Source organism: Delphinapterus leucas, chromosome 20 (genome assembly GCF_059928025.1).
Source record: "Delphinapterus leucas isolate spDelLeu-1000000601 "Yukka" chromosome 20, BTC_Dleu_Yukka2, whole genome shotgun sequence".
NCBI classification, from domain to species: Eukaryota; Metazoa; Chordata; class Mammalia; order Artiodactyla; family Monodontidae; genus Delphinapterus; species Delphinapterus leucas.
Window position 1 is genome coordinate 46,358,936 of NC_143148.1, and position 16,292 is coordinate 46,375,227.

The following is a 16,292-nucleotide window of genomic DNA, read 5'->3' on the forward strand; positions in this document are numbered from 1 at the left end:
GCATGTGGGATCTTCCCAGACTAGGGTTCGAACCCATGTTTCCTGCATTGGCAGGCGGATTCTTAACCACTGTGCCACCAGGGAAGCCCTATTCGGCCTTTATTGTTTTTCATGTGAATTAATGTGATCGAATCGTTCAGTAGACATCTGCATTTACATATATCCATTTTTAAAATCTCAGTTTTGGTTATGGATAATTAAGCATAAAAGAAGATTCCTGTAACACTGTGGCATTTTAGGGAGAATTGAGCTTAAGATCTCTCAGAGGGATGCCGACTGGCTGCCTAGACAGGGTGTGGTGGTATCTTAATGTGGTCACTCGTTTCACAGCCTTAGCCTTGAAGATCCAGAAATTCCATTTCAGTATTTCACCTTGGAATGATTCATCTTGATTGAACTCACTGATGTGTAAGTTAAAATAACAGTGTTGTAGTTCATAAGGGGTTATGCTTTTCTACTGAATTACCTGTGTCTACTTTCCAGGACATTCTTCTGTTCCTTGTATGGAGGTGTTTGGGAGGCAAGGTACTTAAGAAGGTGATTAATAATCAGAAAGCTGCATTGTGAGCCTGAAACCAGAGCATATAAAGTTGGCTGGTCTTGAGTGTTTCATCATTCTAGGCCACTGTGAAACTTGATGAAAGAACTATCCCTGTCCCACAATCGTGTTTGCCTCTCCAGAGACCAAAATACTTATCCCCAGATTTAATCTCTTTTATTCAAACAATGATGTACTAACACTGGTCTCTCCTTTTTCTTCACTCTGTAGAACATTCCCTTCTATGAACACATTCTTCATACAGGAGAAATAAGATGTGCACTGCCTCCCCCTCCCCGCCCACTTTCTCCAAAAGAAAGAAAACCATAAAAACACAGTGAGAAAGCTAAGTCATATTAATGACAGGTGGTGTCTGTAAGATATATTGGAAAGCAAAAGTCTGATTGAAGCATAATACTGTTGATCAGTTTGGTTTAAGTTTCTTACTATTAAGCATTCTTACTATTTTGGTCATAGTATTTTGCAAGTTTTAAATGCACTAAAGCAATTCAAATATACATACAAGATAAAATCTGAAATAGAGGTTCTGAGGGGAGCATAATTTGAAATTATAGGCCATATGGAGAGTATGAGAGAGAAAGCAGAGTAACTTCTTTTGGAGGGTTTTGCCCAGTGTTAACTTAGGTCCCTTGAGTATTTTCAGCCATACTTAGAAATCTGTGACTGGATTGTTACACAGTAATGAGTGGTAAAGTTAACTGAGATCTAATTTCTGATTGTTTAGCAAGAAAGACTTCAAGTATAGTGAGTGGATAGAAAAGGAGATAATTTTAATATTGAAAATCGCTTTTAATTTAGGATTTCTTTTTAGATTTAGAGCTCAAATCTAAGCTTTAAGTTTAGAGGAAGAAGGACCAAATAGCAAGCAGGAGCCCCAGCCTCTTGGTTATATGCTTTTTAAATAATAAATAAATAAATAAAAAAAATAAACAAGTACATTTATTTTTACAGGCTTTCTCTAGTTGCGGCGAGTGGAGGCTACTCTTCATTGCAGTGCGCGGGGTTCTCATTGCCGGGGCTCTCTTATTGTGGAGCACAGGCTCTAGGTGCCCAGGCTTGAGTAGTTGTGGCATGCGGGCTCAGTAGTTGTGGCGCACAGGCTTAGTTGCTCTGCTGCATGTGGGATCTTCCCAGACCAGGGCTCGAACCCATGTCCCCTGCATTGGCAGGTGGATTCTTAACCACTGTGCCACCAGGGAAGTCCTAGTTATATGTTTTTGACTGTTGGCTGTCAGCTCAGAGCTCACAGCCCGGGAGTGAGGTCAGAAGTAGGAAGAAAGTTAACTGAGCAGGGTAGAATAGAGGACTGGGTTGAGTCCTTTCCCATAGGTGTTAGCAGCCAGTGCACTTTATTTTGTATGCTTTGGAAAGGACAAGTGTATTTTCTTTAGATAAGACTTCTAGCCTTTAGAATTCAATAAATACAGTATTTAGTGAGTTCCTACTCTTTTAGGCAAGAGGAATACAAGGATGAATAAAACAAATAAGGATCAGGCTTCAGGGAACTTATATTTGAGTGGGAAAAATAGGTATTTCAAAGGAAAAAAAGAGGAGATTATGGCTTGGAGGTGGTATTGATGTATGAGGAAAATCTTTATCCCACAAAGGGATTTGCAGAGATTTTGGAAAATAACAATTTTCTCCATTTGGGGGATAAAATTTAGGAGAATTGGAACATATGCAGTCATTTTTTTTTTCTGGTCTCTTATACTGTTTAAAAATTTTCTTTCCTATATGAAGCATTTATAATTTTGATTACTTTGGGTATGTAAAGTAATCTAATTTAGTTTAAGCTCCAAAACCTAATTTTGTTTAACCATTTTGGATAGAAATTTTTCCAAAATGAATTTCACACTTCCTTTTTTCTCTATATTTTTCATCATTATTTATCATAACCATTAATTAAATAGAATATATTTAACCACAGTCCTTGTACCTTAACAAGTCAGACTTTTAATTTTTCTGTGTTTCCTTTCTGTCCTTGTCCTAGTGTTTTACTTTTTATTATTAGTTTTATAAAAGATGACAAAGAAGGACATTTTATTTTGAAAAAGTGTACAAGCATGTACATATAAAATATATAGATATTTAATCATTGGCTGAAACCATTGAAATACTAAATATAGGTGGTTAGATGTAAAAGGAGAAGTTGACAGGCACATAGTCATGGTAATAGACTTAAATATATCTTTCTCAGCCTTTGATGGGTCAGGTAGTTAAATTAATAAGAGCAGACAGTATCTGAACTACATAATTTTTAGAAATTGGTTATTCAGTGGATACTCTTTATTTTCATGTAATTGTTACCTTTATTTTTTAAACAGCTTTATTGAGGTATAATAGACAAAATTGCACATATTTAATGTATAATTTGATGAGTTAGGATATAGTTTTATATTCAGTTTTTTTCTACCTTCTACTTTAAATGTTGATCTTTGTGAACCGTTCCTTGATGAACCAGGGTCTTATTATAAAAATGGATTATGGTACTGTTTGTAATTTGTTAATACCCTTAGGACTATAGGGAGACTTGAAGACTTTTTGCTAGCACACTTAAGTATCATCAGACTGCTATGCTCTGTGTGTGTGTGTGTGTATGTGTGTGTGTAAGATAAATACTTTAATTGAGGATATTTTTTAAAAAGCTGTAAATTAAGGTAATTATTGTGGAAGTCAAAGGCAGAGATTTTTTTTTTTTTTTTTTGCGGTACGCGGGCCTCTCACTGATGTGGCCTCTCCCGTTGCGGAGCACAGGCTCCTGACGCGCAGGCTCAGCGGCCATGGCTCACGGGCCTATCCGCTCCGCGGCATGTGGGATCTTCCCGGACCGGGGCACAAACCCGTGTCTCCTGCATCGGCAGGTGGACTCTCAACCACTGCACCACCAGGGAAGCCCCAAAGGCAGAGATTTACCAGTGATTTGATCTTTTCCTTTTTGATTAATCATTTAACTTTTTTTAATAGTATAGAAGTCAATCAAGTAAGGGCACAAACTTTATTTTTTAAATTGTGGTAAGAATGCAATAAGAGCTATCCTCTGGACAAATTTTCAGTTGCACTGTATAATATTGTATAGGCACAGTGTTATAGCAGATCTCTAGAATTTATTAGTCTTGCTACTATGCTTTTGAATGCTTTTTTCTGTTATATGTAAGTTTTATTTGTTTGCTTTGCTACCGTTTTTGTTTTTTCCCTTGCTGTTAGGTGACACTTTAACTACCATCAGTGTCCTTTCCCAAAACAGCTTCTTTCTCCTGGTCCCCAACCTCTTCAGTTGCTCTAGTTTTCTAATTTGTTCTATTCTGGAAAAGGCTGAATAAGAACCTGCAAATACAGTAAAGTAGATATTCTGTGTAGATGTGTGTTGATGTGATGCTCTGTATTGGCTGCACGAGATTATGAAAATGTGTTTTGGATTCTCAGCTATGTTGCATATAGCTGAGTCATTACTATATACATTATATTCTTACAAATTTTTTTAAAAAGCATAGAGTTTATTGTTTTTTATGATAGGTGTTTAAGCTGTTGTATTTTAAGGAATCTCGTGGTTTTTGAGTATTTTGAAAAGCAAGTAAAAACTTTCAAAAAATAAGGAAATCCTCAACACTGTAATAAAAGTATGTTACATAGTCTGCAACATTCATTACATAGATTAGATGTATTTGAATCCAATTTTTAGAAATGTTTCAGATATAAAGCATTTGGAAAATAATAAACCTTCACTTACCTATTACCTAGTCTAAGAAATAAAACATCACTAGTATAGCTGAAGTTTCCTGTGTATCACTGCCCCTGATCATATTCGCCTCCCTCCCAGATGTGCCACTGTGTTGGATTTGATCGTTATCTTTTACATTCATGTTCTTTCTTATTCTCTTACTGCATTTTTAAAATTGAAGTATAGTTGATTTACAGTGTTTCAGGTATACAGCAAAGTGATTCAGTTATACATATACTCTTAATGCATTTTTGTAGTATCTCTAAAGAATAGGCACTTTCATGTGTTTTAAACCTTTATAAGTATTGATACTGTGTATCTTTCTTCAACTTATTTTTGCTCAATTATTTTATGCAAGAATAATTTGTTCATATAGCCAACATTATGGCCAACATTTGTTTAGTGATTACTGGGTGCCAGGCACTTTGCTAAGAATTTTACATGTATTCTAATTTAATTCTTGTAACAATCCATTGAGGTAGGTACTTCACACACACTCCCGCCCCCCATTTTGCAGATGAGGACACAATTCTGAGAGGTTAAGCCATTTACACAAGGACACACAGCTAATAAGTGGTGGAGCTGGGGTTCAAACCTAGGTAATTTTACTCCAGGGTCATCATTTTAAACAATGATAGGGTCATTGGATAAGGATGAGGATGCACAATCTCTTTAACAGTTCTGAAATCCCCAAAATACTGAAAACCAGATGTTCTTCATAATTCTTTTGGTGTTAAAGTCTGATCTGACCAGATATGAGGCTGTTTATAATATTTATTTCTCTCATTTGGTGTAAATATTCTTATGTGTTACTGCAGAAATATTGTTTGATAATGGAACTATGTCTGCTGCTCCAGACATAGTGGGCAAATTATGACATACAGTGTAGGTACTGTATTACCTTTCTAAAATTCAGGAAGTTCTCAGTTCTCCCTAAAAGGTTTTAGATGAGTAATTGTGTACTGGTACTGTGCTACAAATATCTTTCTGTATGGGATTTTGGATTTGTTCGGCTGATCCAGAAATCACTAAATTTCACAAAAGAAAAAATTTCTAATTATATTGAGTTAGTTTGGCCATGACAAAATTTGGCTTATATAATTTTCTGTTCTGTCATTGATTAGCAATTTCTGCTTTTTATTGTGTGCCTGGAATTTAAAAATCTGTTTTCCTCAGTAGACTGAGATCTTAAGGACAGAGACTGTGTCCTTGCCAGTCCCCAGCACCTATTGCAATGCCTGGCATAGAGAATGCTCAGCAAATATTTGTTGAATGAGTGGTTGGCACTTACTGGTATAATGTGTTTCCCTTACGTGTTACTTAGGTCATCTCTGGGGTAGTGTGACTAATTGAATTGAACAAGGAGGAAAACGAAGAGGTGCATGAAGCTAACTTCTGATTCCAAAGTTTTTACATTCTCCCTTTCCATTTTGAAATAGATTTAAATGATGCTAATGTTGATGTCATTTATGATGTTGTATTCTCTGTTTTATAACTGTAGTCTAATGGGCCCTGAACTGTTAAACTTTTTTTTTTTTCATTTTCATTTTCTGATTAATGACCTTGATCCTGCTGCTTTCTGAATTCAAGATTCTCAAACTTAATGGCTGTATTTCAGTTAAGTATAGTATATTTTGCTCCTTATTGAAGTTTGGTTTAGTTTATTATTTCCTTGTACAGAGATGCTGTACAGATGCTTTGACTGTACAAACAGTCAAATAAAGGGAGTACCTTTGATTTATAAATAATGATACTTTTAAAATTGACAAACTGAGAATAGGATGATATGTAATGTGATCATCAAATATTTGTTCTCATAGATTTTTTTTTTTGAAAGAGTTGTGAACTTTCTCCAACAGCTCTTTTTTTTTTTTTTTTTAATTTATTTTTGGCTGCATTGGGTCTTCATTGCTGCATGCACGCTTTCTCTAGTTGTGGTGAATGGGGTTACTGTTCTTTGCGGTGTGTGGGATTCTCATTGTGGTGGCTTCTCTTGTTGCGGAGCATGGGCTCTAGGCAGCTTCAGTAGTTGCGGCATGTGGGCTCAATAGTTGTGGCTCGTGGGCTCTAGAGCACAGGCTCAGTAGTTGTGGCACACAGGCTTAGTTGCTCTGCAGCATGTGGGATCTTCCCGGACCAGGGCTCTGACCCATGTCCCCTGCGTTGGCAGGCAGATTCTTAACCACTGCACCGCCAGGGAAGGCCCCCACAGATTTTTAAAGCTGATTCGATACCCTTATTTTTTAGTTGATGGAACAGAGACTTGGAGAAGTCAGGCGGTTTTGCCCTAGGTAGCTTGGCCGACAATGGTGGTTGATTATTAGGATCTTTCTTTTATTGTTTTGGTGCTAACATTTCTTTTAAATATGTTCTTTGTAGAAACAGTGTCTGAGGGATATTCAACATGTTAAGAGTATGTATTTGAAAGATTTAAGAACTTTGTCATTCAAAATCTTCATTCAGAATATAAAACCATAATCTCTAAGGTTTATTAATGTAAGAAGACTTGGGGAGGAGGCCAGAGGAGAGGCTACCTTACTAGGCCCAATTCTGTAGCCCAGTGATTTTTCCTTCCATTTGTTAATTCTTTGACTTTAATTGCTACTACTTCCAATGCATAGTTCCTGTGGTGTGCCTCCCTCCTTTCAGTGATTTGGCCAAAACATAGACACAAGCTTTTTTTTTTTTAATTTTATTTATTTATTTTTGGCTGTGTTGGGTCTTCGTTTCTGTGCATGGGCTTTCTCTAGTTGCGACAAGCGGGGGCCACTCTTAATCGTGGTGCACGGGCCTCTCACTGGCCTCTCTTGTTGTGGAGCACAAGCTCTAGATGCGCAGGCTCAGTAGTTGTGGCTCACGGGCCTAGTTGCTCCGCGGCATGTGGGATCCTCCTAGACCAGGGCTCGAACCCGTGTCCCCTGCATTGGCAGGCAGACTCTGAACTACTGCGCCACCAGGGAAGACCAGACGCAAGCTTTTTGATTTTCTCTTTTGCAGGATTTGAAATGGCTGGAATTTTAGAATAGACTTTCTTACATATCTAAGGTAGAAATATAGTTTTGTTTATTTATGTTTGGTTGTGTTGTGTCTTTTTTGCTGCACGCGGGCTTTCTCTAGTTGCGGTGAGCGGGGGCTACTCTTCGTTGTGGTGCACGGGCTTCTCATTATGATGGCTTCTCTTGTTGCGGAGCACGGGCTCTAGGCGTGCAGGCTTCAGTAGTTGTGGCATGCGGGCTCAGTAGTTGTGGCTCGTGAGCTCTAGAGCGCAGGCTCAGTAGTTGTGGCTAACGGGCTTAGTTGCTCCGCGGCATGTGGGATCTTCCTGGACCAGGGCTTGAACCCGTGTACCCTGAATTGGCAGGCGGATTCTTAACCACTGTGCCACCAGGGAAGCCCTAAGGTAGAAATAAAGAGAAATACAAGTTCTCAAAGATTTGTCATTGTCCCTCTCCATGTAATTAAAGCATTATCCTCTTTTAGTCTCAGTTCACCTGTTTAGAAGTCCAAAAGGGATATAGCTTAACAGGCTTAACAGACACCTTTTCTGACCTGCCTGTGTTTGGAAAGCACTACGTTTCAACATGCCACTCAGGAACTCCTTTCTAGACAGCTTGACACCTTCACAGCTTCATGGGGGTTAGCTCAGTAGAGCACCTTTTAGTTCCCTGTCACCCATCCCTACTTTACTGGCAAAGAACATGACTTCATCTTTCAGGTGAGGCCTGCCTTCAGCCACCCCTTAAATAAGGGTTTGCTATTATCTTTTATAGGCTGAACAGTTTTGTTTTATTAGCAGTTAAATGTGTCTTAAAGCAGGTTGGAACAATTAGTAACTTTCTCACTAGCCTACTTAATATCCCAAGTGTATATTATTATACCTGGTCAAAAAGGTCTAATTTGTTTAATTGAAGGCTTTTTTGTTTACTTTTTAAAAACTCTAATTTTTTAGTTAGCATACAGTAAAATCGACCATTTTTGGAGTGTACAGTCCTGTGAACTTTAACACATGTATAGATTTATGTAATAACCACCACAATTAGCATACAGTTCTGTCATCTCAGAAAAACTTCCACAGGCTGTCCCTTTTTAGTCTCCCCAACCTTAACCTCTGGCAACCATTGATCTGTTCTCCATCATTATAGTTTTGTCTTCTTGAGAATTTCATATAAATGGAATCATTCAATATGTAACCTTTTCTGAGACAGTTTTCTTTCATTAGGCATAATACCTTAGAGCTGTGTAGTGCCATGTAGCAATAGTTTGTTCCCTTTTAAATTGCTACATAGTGTTCCATTTTTATGGATTTACCGCATTTTATTTCCAGTTTTTGGCAATTATGAACAGAGCTGCTATAAACATTCATGTATAGGTTTTTGTGTGAACAAAAGTTTTCATTTTTCTATGATAAATTCCAAGTTGTGGGATTGCTGGGTCATATGGTAAGCGTATGTTTTAAGTTCATAAGAAACTGTCAAACTGTTTTCCAGAATGGCAGTACCATTTTGCATCCCCTCCAGCAGTGTATGAGAGTTCCATTTGCTCTGCATCCTCCCCAGCACTTGGTGTTTTAGCCACTCTAATAGGTGTGTAGCAGTATCTTACTGTGGTTTTAATTTGTGTTTCTCTAATGCCTAATGTAGTTGAGCATCTTTTAAATATGCTTATTTATTATCCTTATACCTTTTGGGTAAAGTATCCATTTTAATCTTTTGCCTGTTTTAAAAAATTGGGTTGGTTTGTTTTAACTGTTGTGTTTTTAAGAGTTCTTTAGGGCTTCCCTGGTGGCGCAGTGGTTGACAGTCCGCCTGCTGATGCAGGCGACGCGGGTTCGTGCCCCGGTCCAGGAGGATCCCACATGCCGCGGAGCGGCTGGGCCCGTGAGCCGTGGCCGCTGGGCCTGTGCGTCTGGAGCCTGTGCTCCGCAACGTGACAGTGAGAGGCCCACGTACTGCAAAGAGTTCTTTATATGTTCTGAATACATAACATGTCCTTTGTTGATATGTGATTTGCAAATATCCCAGTCTCTGTTAACTTGTCTTTTCATTTTCGTAGTAGTGTTTTTCATAGCACAAAAGTTTGTACTTTTTATGAAAAAAAAGTACAGTTTTATCATTTTTTTCTTTTGTGGGTTGTGCCTTTGGTATAATGTCTAAGAATTCTGCCTAACCCCAGGTCATGAAGGTTTTCTCCTATATTTTCTTCTAAAAGTTTTATAGTTGTATGTTTTACATTTAGATCTATGATCCATTTTGAGTTAATAGGTGTGAAATTTAGGTCAAGGTTCTTTTTTTTTTTGGCATATGGATGTCCAGGTGTGATGTGCATTGAGTTGTTCATACTATTACCTAATTATCCTTCTCATGTTTGTGGTGATATCCCCTCTTTCATTCCTAATAATTGGTAATCGTATTGTTTCTGTTTTATCGTCTGGTCAGAGGTTCGTCAATTTTATTGGTCTTTTCAAAGATTTTGGTTTCATTGACTTGATATATTTTTTTGTTTTTAATTTAATTGATTTCTGGATTTTTAAAAATTATTATTATTTGCTTTTTTTTAGTTCTTTTAGGTTTATTTTGCTATTTTTCTAGTATTGGTTTTTTTGGTTTTTTTTTTTGCTGCACCACACAGCTCACGGGATCTTAGTTCCCCGACCAGGGTTGACCACGGATGACCTGGATTGAACCCGTACCCTCAGCAGTGAAAGCTTGGAGTCCTAACCACTGGACTGCCAGGGAATTCCCTCTAGTTTCTTTTTTTTTTTTTTTTTTTTTTTTTTTTGCGGTACGCGGGTCTCTCACTGTCGTGGCCTCTCCCGCTGCGGAGCACAGGCTCCGGACTGTCGCGCAGGCTCAGCGGCCATGGCTCCGGGGCCCAGCCGCTCCGCGGCATCTGCGCCACCAGGGAAGCCCCTCCCTCTAGTTTCTTAAAGTAGAACCTTACATTGTCAGATTGTTGACATGTTTCTTCTGTTCTTATACAAGCATTTAATGCTGTATGTTTCACACTAAGCACTGCTTTAGTGTATAACTCAGATTTTGATGTGTTTTTATGTTTTTGTTCACTGTATTTACGAATTTCCCTTGATATTTCCTCTTTTACCCATGGATTATTTCGGAATGTATTGTTTAATTTCCAAGTACACAGAGAGTTTTACAGTTAGCTTTCTGTTACTGATTTCTAGTTTAATTCCCTTATAGTCAGAGACCATATTTTGTATAATTTCCATACGTTTAAATTTATTGATGTTTTTTTTTTGGCTGCGTGGCTTGCGGAATCTCAGTTCCCCGACCAGAGATTGAACCCTGGCCACGGCAGTTGAAAGCACCGACTCTTAACCACTGGACCGCCTGGGAATTCCCTTTTTTTTTTAATGGCCCAAGACATGGTCTATCTTGGTGAATGTTCTGTAATTGAGAAGAATGTATATTCTGTTGTTGTTGGTTGGGGTGTTCTATAGATATTGGTTAGATCCAGTTAGTTGACAGTGGCATTCATGTCTTTTACACCTTTGCTGATACTCTGTCTATAGTTCTATTCTTAGAAAGCATGTTGAAGTCTCTAACTATAATTGAGTGGTGGTTTATTTTTCCTTTCATATCCATCAATTTTTGCCTCATGTATGTTTTAGCACTACTGTCGAATACGTTTGCAATTAGGATTGTTGTATTTTCTTGGCGAATTCACCCTTTATCAAGCAGTGGGAGGATAGGGAGTGACTTACGCCATGCTCTTAGGATCAGCTCCTCTGGTCAGAAGAGCAGAGTCTCCCTTTCCCTGTTTCTAGGTGCCTGCCTGGCTGTTACTGCCATTGCTTTTCTGCCACAGCCAGCACCGTTGCAGTATTGCCTAGGGGCACGGGTGGAGTGAAGGACAAAACTAAACAAAAGAGAGCCTTTTCCTCCATTGTCCTTTATATTTCTTTCCCTGCTCCTTGGACCAGAAAGAGAGGGTTTTTCTTAGAGTTCCTTCTCTGTACCCAGCGAGCACTTCAGGGTTTTGGGCTGCCCTTGGGTACAGGCTGGGCAATACTGGAGGAAAATGATAGCTTTTAGTCTGCTTGCTGTCATTTATTTTTCAGAGTCCTCAGGTAGCTGTGGCATGCATTTTGTCGAGGATTTTAGTTGCATTCAGAGGAGAGAGAGGCAGGAGTCTCCATGGAGTGTTGTTTATACCCATCTTCACTGGAACTAGAACTTTTTGTTTAGTTTTGATCTTAGAATATATTCTGAAATATACTAAATATAAACTAAATTCTGTACTATGTAAATAAACTTTTGTTTTTCATTCATACCTATGTGGACAAAAAAAAAATATTGCCTGCCATTTCAGTAAACAAAGAGCGTTTCCAGCCATCAAGCCATCAGCCACTGTTGCCCCTGCAGCCCCCCAGTGGTGCACCCTGAAGGGAATTCAGGATGGAGAAAAACAGGATACCAGCCCTCAGTAGTTAAGATGCATATCAAAGGAATGATTTCAGTAAACCTAGACTCTTGCATTTTCCCATACATAGAAAAGCACTAAAATCATTAACTTAAGATGTCTGTTTTTTGTGATTAACATCTTTTTTTTTTTTCTTTTTACGGTACCGGCCTCTCACTGTTGTGGCCTCTCGGGTTCCGGAGCACTCTGGACACACAGGTTCAGCAGCCATGGCTCACGGGCCCAGCCGCTACGCGGCATGTGGGATCTTCCCAGACCAGGGCACGAACCCGTGTCCCCTGCATCGGCAGGCGGACTCTCAACCACTGTGCCACCAGGGAAGCCCCTGTTGAGGCTTTTTGACTTTTGAAAAGCTTTTGGTTATGAACAATTTCTAATACACATGAAAATAGAGAATAATATAATGTACCATCATGTATTTATCATATACCTTCATCAGTGATCAATATTTTGCCCATTTTGTTGCATATTTTTTTCTCTCCTATTTTCCTTCCTCAATATTTTTTCCCCCGGGAGTATTTTCTTTTTTTAATATTTATTTATTTATTGCTGCGTTGAGTCTTAGTTGCAGCACTTGGGATCTTCATCGCGGCACGCGGGATCCTTCTTTGCGTGCGGGCTCTTTGTTGCGGTGCTTGGGCTTCTCTCTAGTTGTGGCACACGGGCTTAGATCCTCGACCAGGGATCAAACGTGTGTCCCCTGCATTGGAAGGCGGATTCTTAAACCCTGGACCACCAGGGAAGTTCCTCCCCCGGGAGTAGTTTAAAACAAATCCTAGCAATCATATTATTTCATGTATATATAATGTTTATTTATTTATTAAAAAAAATTTTTTTTTTGGCCGCACCGCACGGCATGTGGGATCTTATGTCCCCCTGCATTGGAAGTGCTGAGTCTTAACCACTGGACTACTGGGGAAGTCCAATATAATGTTTATTTTTGAAGTATTGGGAAGAACTCTTGGAGTTTTAATACCAGGTTCAGGTGCTAGCTCTGTCAGCTACCGCCTTTGTGACGTTAAGCAAGTTGAATAGTTGCTCTAAGACCAAGTTTCATCAAAGGCAAAGTGGGGATAATGATTTTCTGCCCTTACTTCAAAATGATCTAAGGAACAAATGAGATGATGAAGATAATAAATGTAGAAGTGCTTTGTAAACTACAAACGCTAGACCCTTGAATAGTTCTTTTAAAAAGTAACAAAACAGGGGCTTCCCTGGTGGCGCAGTGGTTAAGAATCTGCCTGCCAGTGTAAGGGACACGGGTTCGAGCCCTGGTCCGGGAAGATCCCACATGCCGCGGAGCAACTAAGCTCGTGCGCCACAACTACTGAGCTCTGCACTCTAGAGCCCACGAGCCACAACTACTGTAGCCCACGTGTCTAGAGCCCATGCTCTGCAACAAGAGAAGCCACCGCAATGAGAAGCCCGCACACCGCAACAAAGAGTGGCCCCTGCTCACCCCAACTAGAGAAAGCCTGCAGGCAGCAACGAAGACCCAACACAGCCAAAAATAAATAAATAAAATAAATTTATTTTAAAAAAAAGTAACAAAACAGCCTTATACAGGTAGTTTTGCATAGTTTAGGACACACGATCTTAAGAGGGCCAATATACCAGAGCATATCAGTACCTAGGGAACTTTTCTAAATTCCTAATGTACTATCCCTACCTTGAGGATTGATACCATAGTGAACTGATTGGAGTGGGACATCCTCCTGGTACATTAGATTAGAACAACATTGAAAATCATTGGTTTAGGATTCCACAGCTAGTATGTACTGAAGGTGATTGTAATGATGATCTAATTCTATCATTTTTCTTAACTTTGAGGTATAATATGTATAAAATAAAATGCAACTGTTTTAAGTATGCAGTTTGGTGAATTTCAAGAAGTGCATATATCCATTTCTATCACCCCAGAAAGTTTCCTTGCATCCCAGTCCAGTCCCTGTCTTTATCCTCTCAGGTAATCATTGATCTCTTTGCCATCACTGTAGGTGAGACTTGTCTTTCTTAGAGTTTCATATAAGTGAAATCATACAACATGTACTTTATTGTTTCTTTGGCTCAGCAGAATGTTTTTGAGACTCTTGTATGTTGTGTATTGGTTCTGTTTTATTCTGAGAAGTATTCTTTTATAGGGGTATACTGATTATGATTCACCTGTTTATGGACATTTGGGTTGTTTCCAGTTTGTGGCAATTATAAATGAAGCTTCTTTGAACATTTGTGTACATGTCTTGGTGAGAATATATATTTTCATTTCTCTTGGGTAAATACGGAGTGGATTTGCTGAATCATATGCCAAGTGTATATTTAACGTTATATGAAGTTGCCAAACTGTTTTCCAAAGTATTTGAACCATTTTACATTCCCATGAGCAGTCTGTGAAAGTTCATTTGTTCTGTATTTTTGCCTACAATTTTAGCCATTCTAATGGTGTGGAGTGATATCTCTTTATAGTTTAATTTGCATTTCCCTGCTGACTGATGATGTTAGCATCTTTTCATGTGCTTACAGCCGTTCAGATACCTTCTTTTGAGAAGTGTCTATTCAAATCTTTTCCCCATTTTTAAGTAAGATTGTTTTATTTTTGAGTTGTAGAACTATATATTCTAAATACAAGTCCTTTGTAGGATAGGAATTGTATTATTTCTCTTTCTGTGGCTTGCCTTATTTTTATAATGACATCTTTTGAAGGGTAAAAGTTAAAATTTTTTATAAAATGCGAGTTATTAATTATTTCTTTTGTATTTTTTGCTTGTGTATGAAATGATTGCTTAAACTTACATTTCCAAAGATTTCCTTCTGTGTCCCATTTTGAGTTAATTTTTGTATATTGTGTGAGGTTAGGGTCCAGGGTTAATTTTTTTCTTCTCATGTAGATATCCAGTTGTGCCAGCACCATTTGTTGAAAGACTATCCTTCCTCCTATTGAATAACCTTGGCCCCTTTGTTGAAAATCAGTTGAACATATTTATGTAGGTCTATTCCTAAACTTACTGTTTTGCTCCATTATTCTCTGTCTGTCCTTAAATTAAGTTCCACAGTGTCTGGATTACTGTAGCTTTGTAGTATTTCTTGAAATTAGGTAGTGCAAATTCTCCACCTGTGGGGTTTTTTTTTTCGTAATTGTTTTGTCTATTATAGGTCCTCTGTTATTATTATTACTTTTAAAAATATTCATGAGAATATGACACCAGTAGTCTTTTGGACAAAAATTTGTCACCTGCCATTTCAGTAAACAAAGGATGTTGTAGCTGTGAAACCATCAGCCACTGCAGCTGTCCCGCATGGTGCACCTTGAGGGGAATTCGGGATGGAGAAAAACAGGATACGGGCCCTAGATAGTTAAGATGCATATCAAAGGAATGATTTCAGTCAGCCCAGACTCTTGCATCTTCCCATACATAGAAAAGCACTAAAATCATTACCTTGAGACGTCTGTTTTTGTGATTAGCAGTCATCTTTTGACGTTCAACTACATGTTTTTTTTCCATAGCAAAACCTCCTATGTATCCTGCCTTCTCCCTTACTTCTTTGGAAGAGCTATCTGAGATGCTGTATCCTGGGCATCAGTAATGCCCTGAATAAAACATAGTTCTCAGCTCTTAGGTTGTGCGTTTTTTTCAGTTGACAGTTTTGTATGCTGAGATCAGTTTATTATTTTTTTCCTCATCACATTTTCAAAGAGTACCTAGGATACTGAGATGATTATGCTTCTTGGAAAGGTGTTTAAATCTGATATTTGGTCTTTTCTCCTAAACTTTCATTTTGTTGAATTGAGCTTTAATTATGATCATATTCAGTATTTCTCTGATACTTTGTTGAGCTTTGTTGAGTTTAACAACAGTTGAGCAGAAAATATCTGTCTTCTTAAAGGTTAGGCATAGGCCTTTCCTTAATTTAAGGATTGCCTAAAGATTTGGGTTGAGTTAGTTCCTAAGATAGTTTGATATTAGTGATAGGCTTTACGTCATTGGTGTTTTTTATGTCTTATTTTGCTTTAGTTAATACTTAACATTTTTATTTGTGTTCTTTCCAGAGGTTTAATGAATTGAGGGGTTTGTATGTAATAGCTTTGCTGGAACTTTGTATTACTGGACTCAGCAAGTCTTAAATTCTTAAAAATCAGAAATGTGTGTGGGAAGTTGTGTGAATGGTTTTGGTAGTAAAAAATGTGAACGTCTTTATTTAATGTCTTTCCATATCCAGAGGATGCCAGCCCCCATCAGATTGCGGGAGCTGATCCGGACCATCCGGACAGCCCGAACCCAAGCCGAAGAACGAGAAATGATCCAGAAAGAATGTGCTGCAATTCGGTCATCTTTTAGAGAAGAAGACAATACATACCGGTGTCGGAATGTGGCAAAATTACTATATATGCACATGCTGGGCTACCCTGCTCACTTTGGACAGGTAGGCTGGGCTGAGACCACATCTAGCAAGGGTACTCTTATTTTAATGTCAATAGGTCAGGGATTGTTAGTCTTTCCTGTTGGGGAGGACAGGCTATTTTTGATGTCCTTGTAGTCTGATTATTGTGGACTGAGGGTAGAATTGAGAGAGAAAGCT

The 16,292-nt window shown here is 38.5% G+C and overlaps 1 protein-coding gene across 6 annotated transcripts in view; it reads left to right on the forward strand.

The window, feature by feature from the left end:
• The window catches only part of AP1G1 (adaptor related protein complex 1 subunit gamma 1), a 79,781-nt gene that overhangs the window by 9,691 nt on the left and 53,798 nt on the right, over nucleotides 1–16,292 (forward strand). Inside the window, exons 2-3 of one of the 6 annotated variants that reach the window (XM_089903291.1) lie at nucleotides 770–875; nucleotides 15,933–16,136. In XM_089903291.1, coding sequence (XP_089759417.1) covers nucleotides 15,936–16,136 — 201 coding nt within the window. In that variant the 5' untranslated portion in view covers nucleotides 770–875; nucleotides 15,933–15,935. The other 5 variants (XM_089903290.1, XM_089903293.1, XM_089903292.1 and 2 more) reach the window with 5 other exon arrangements.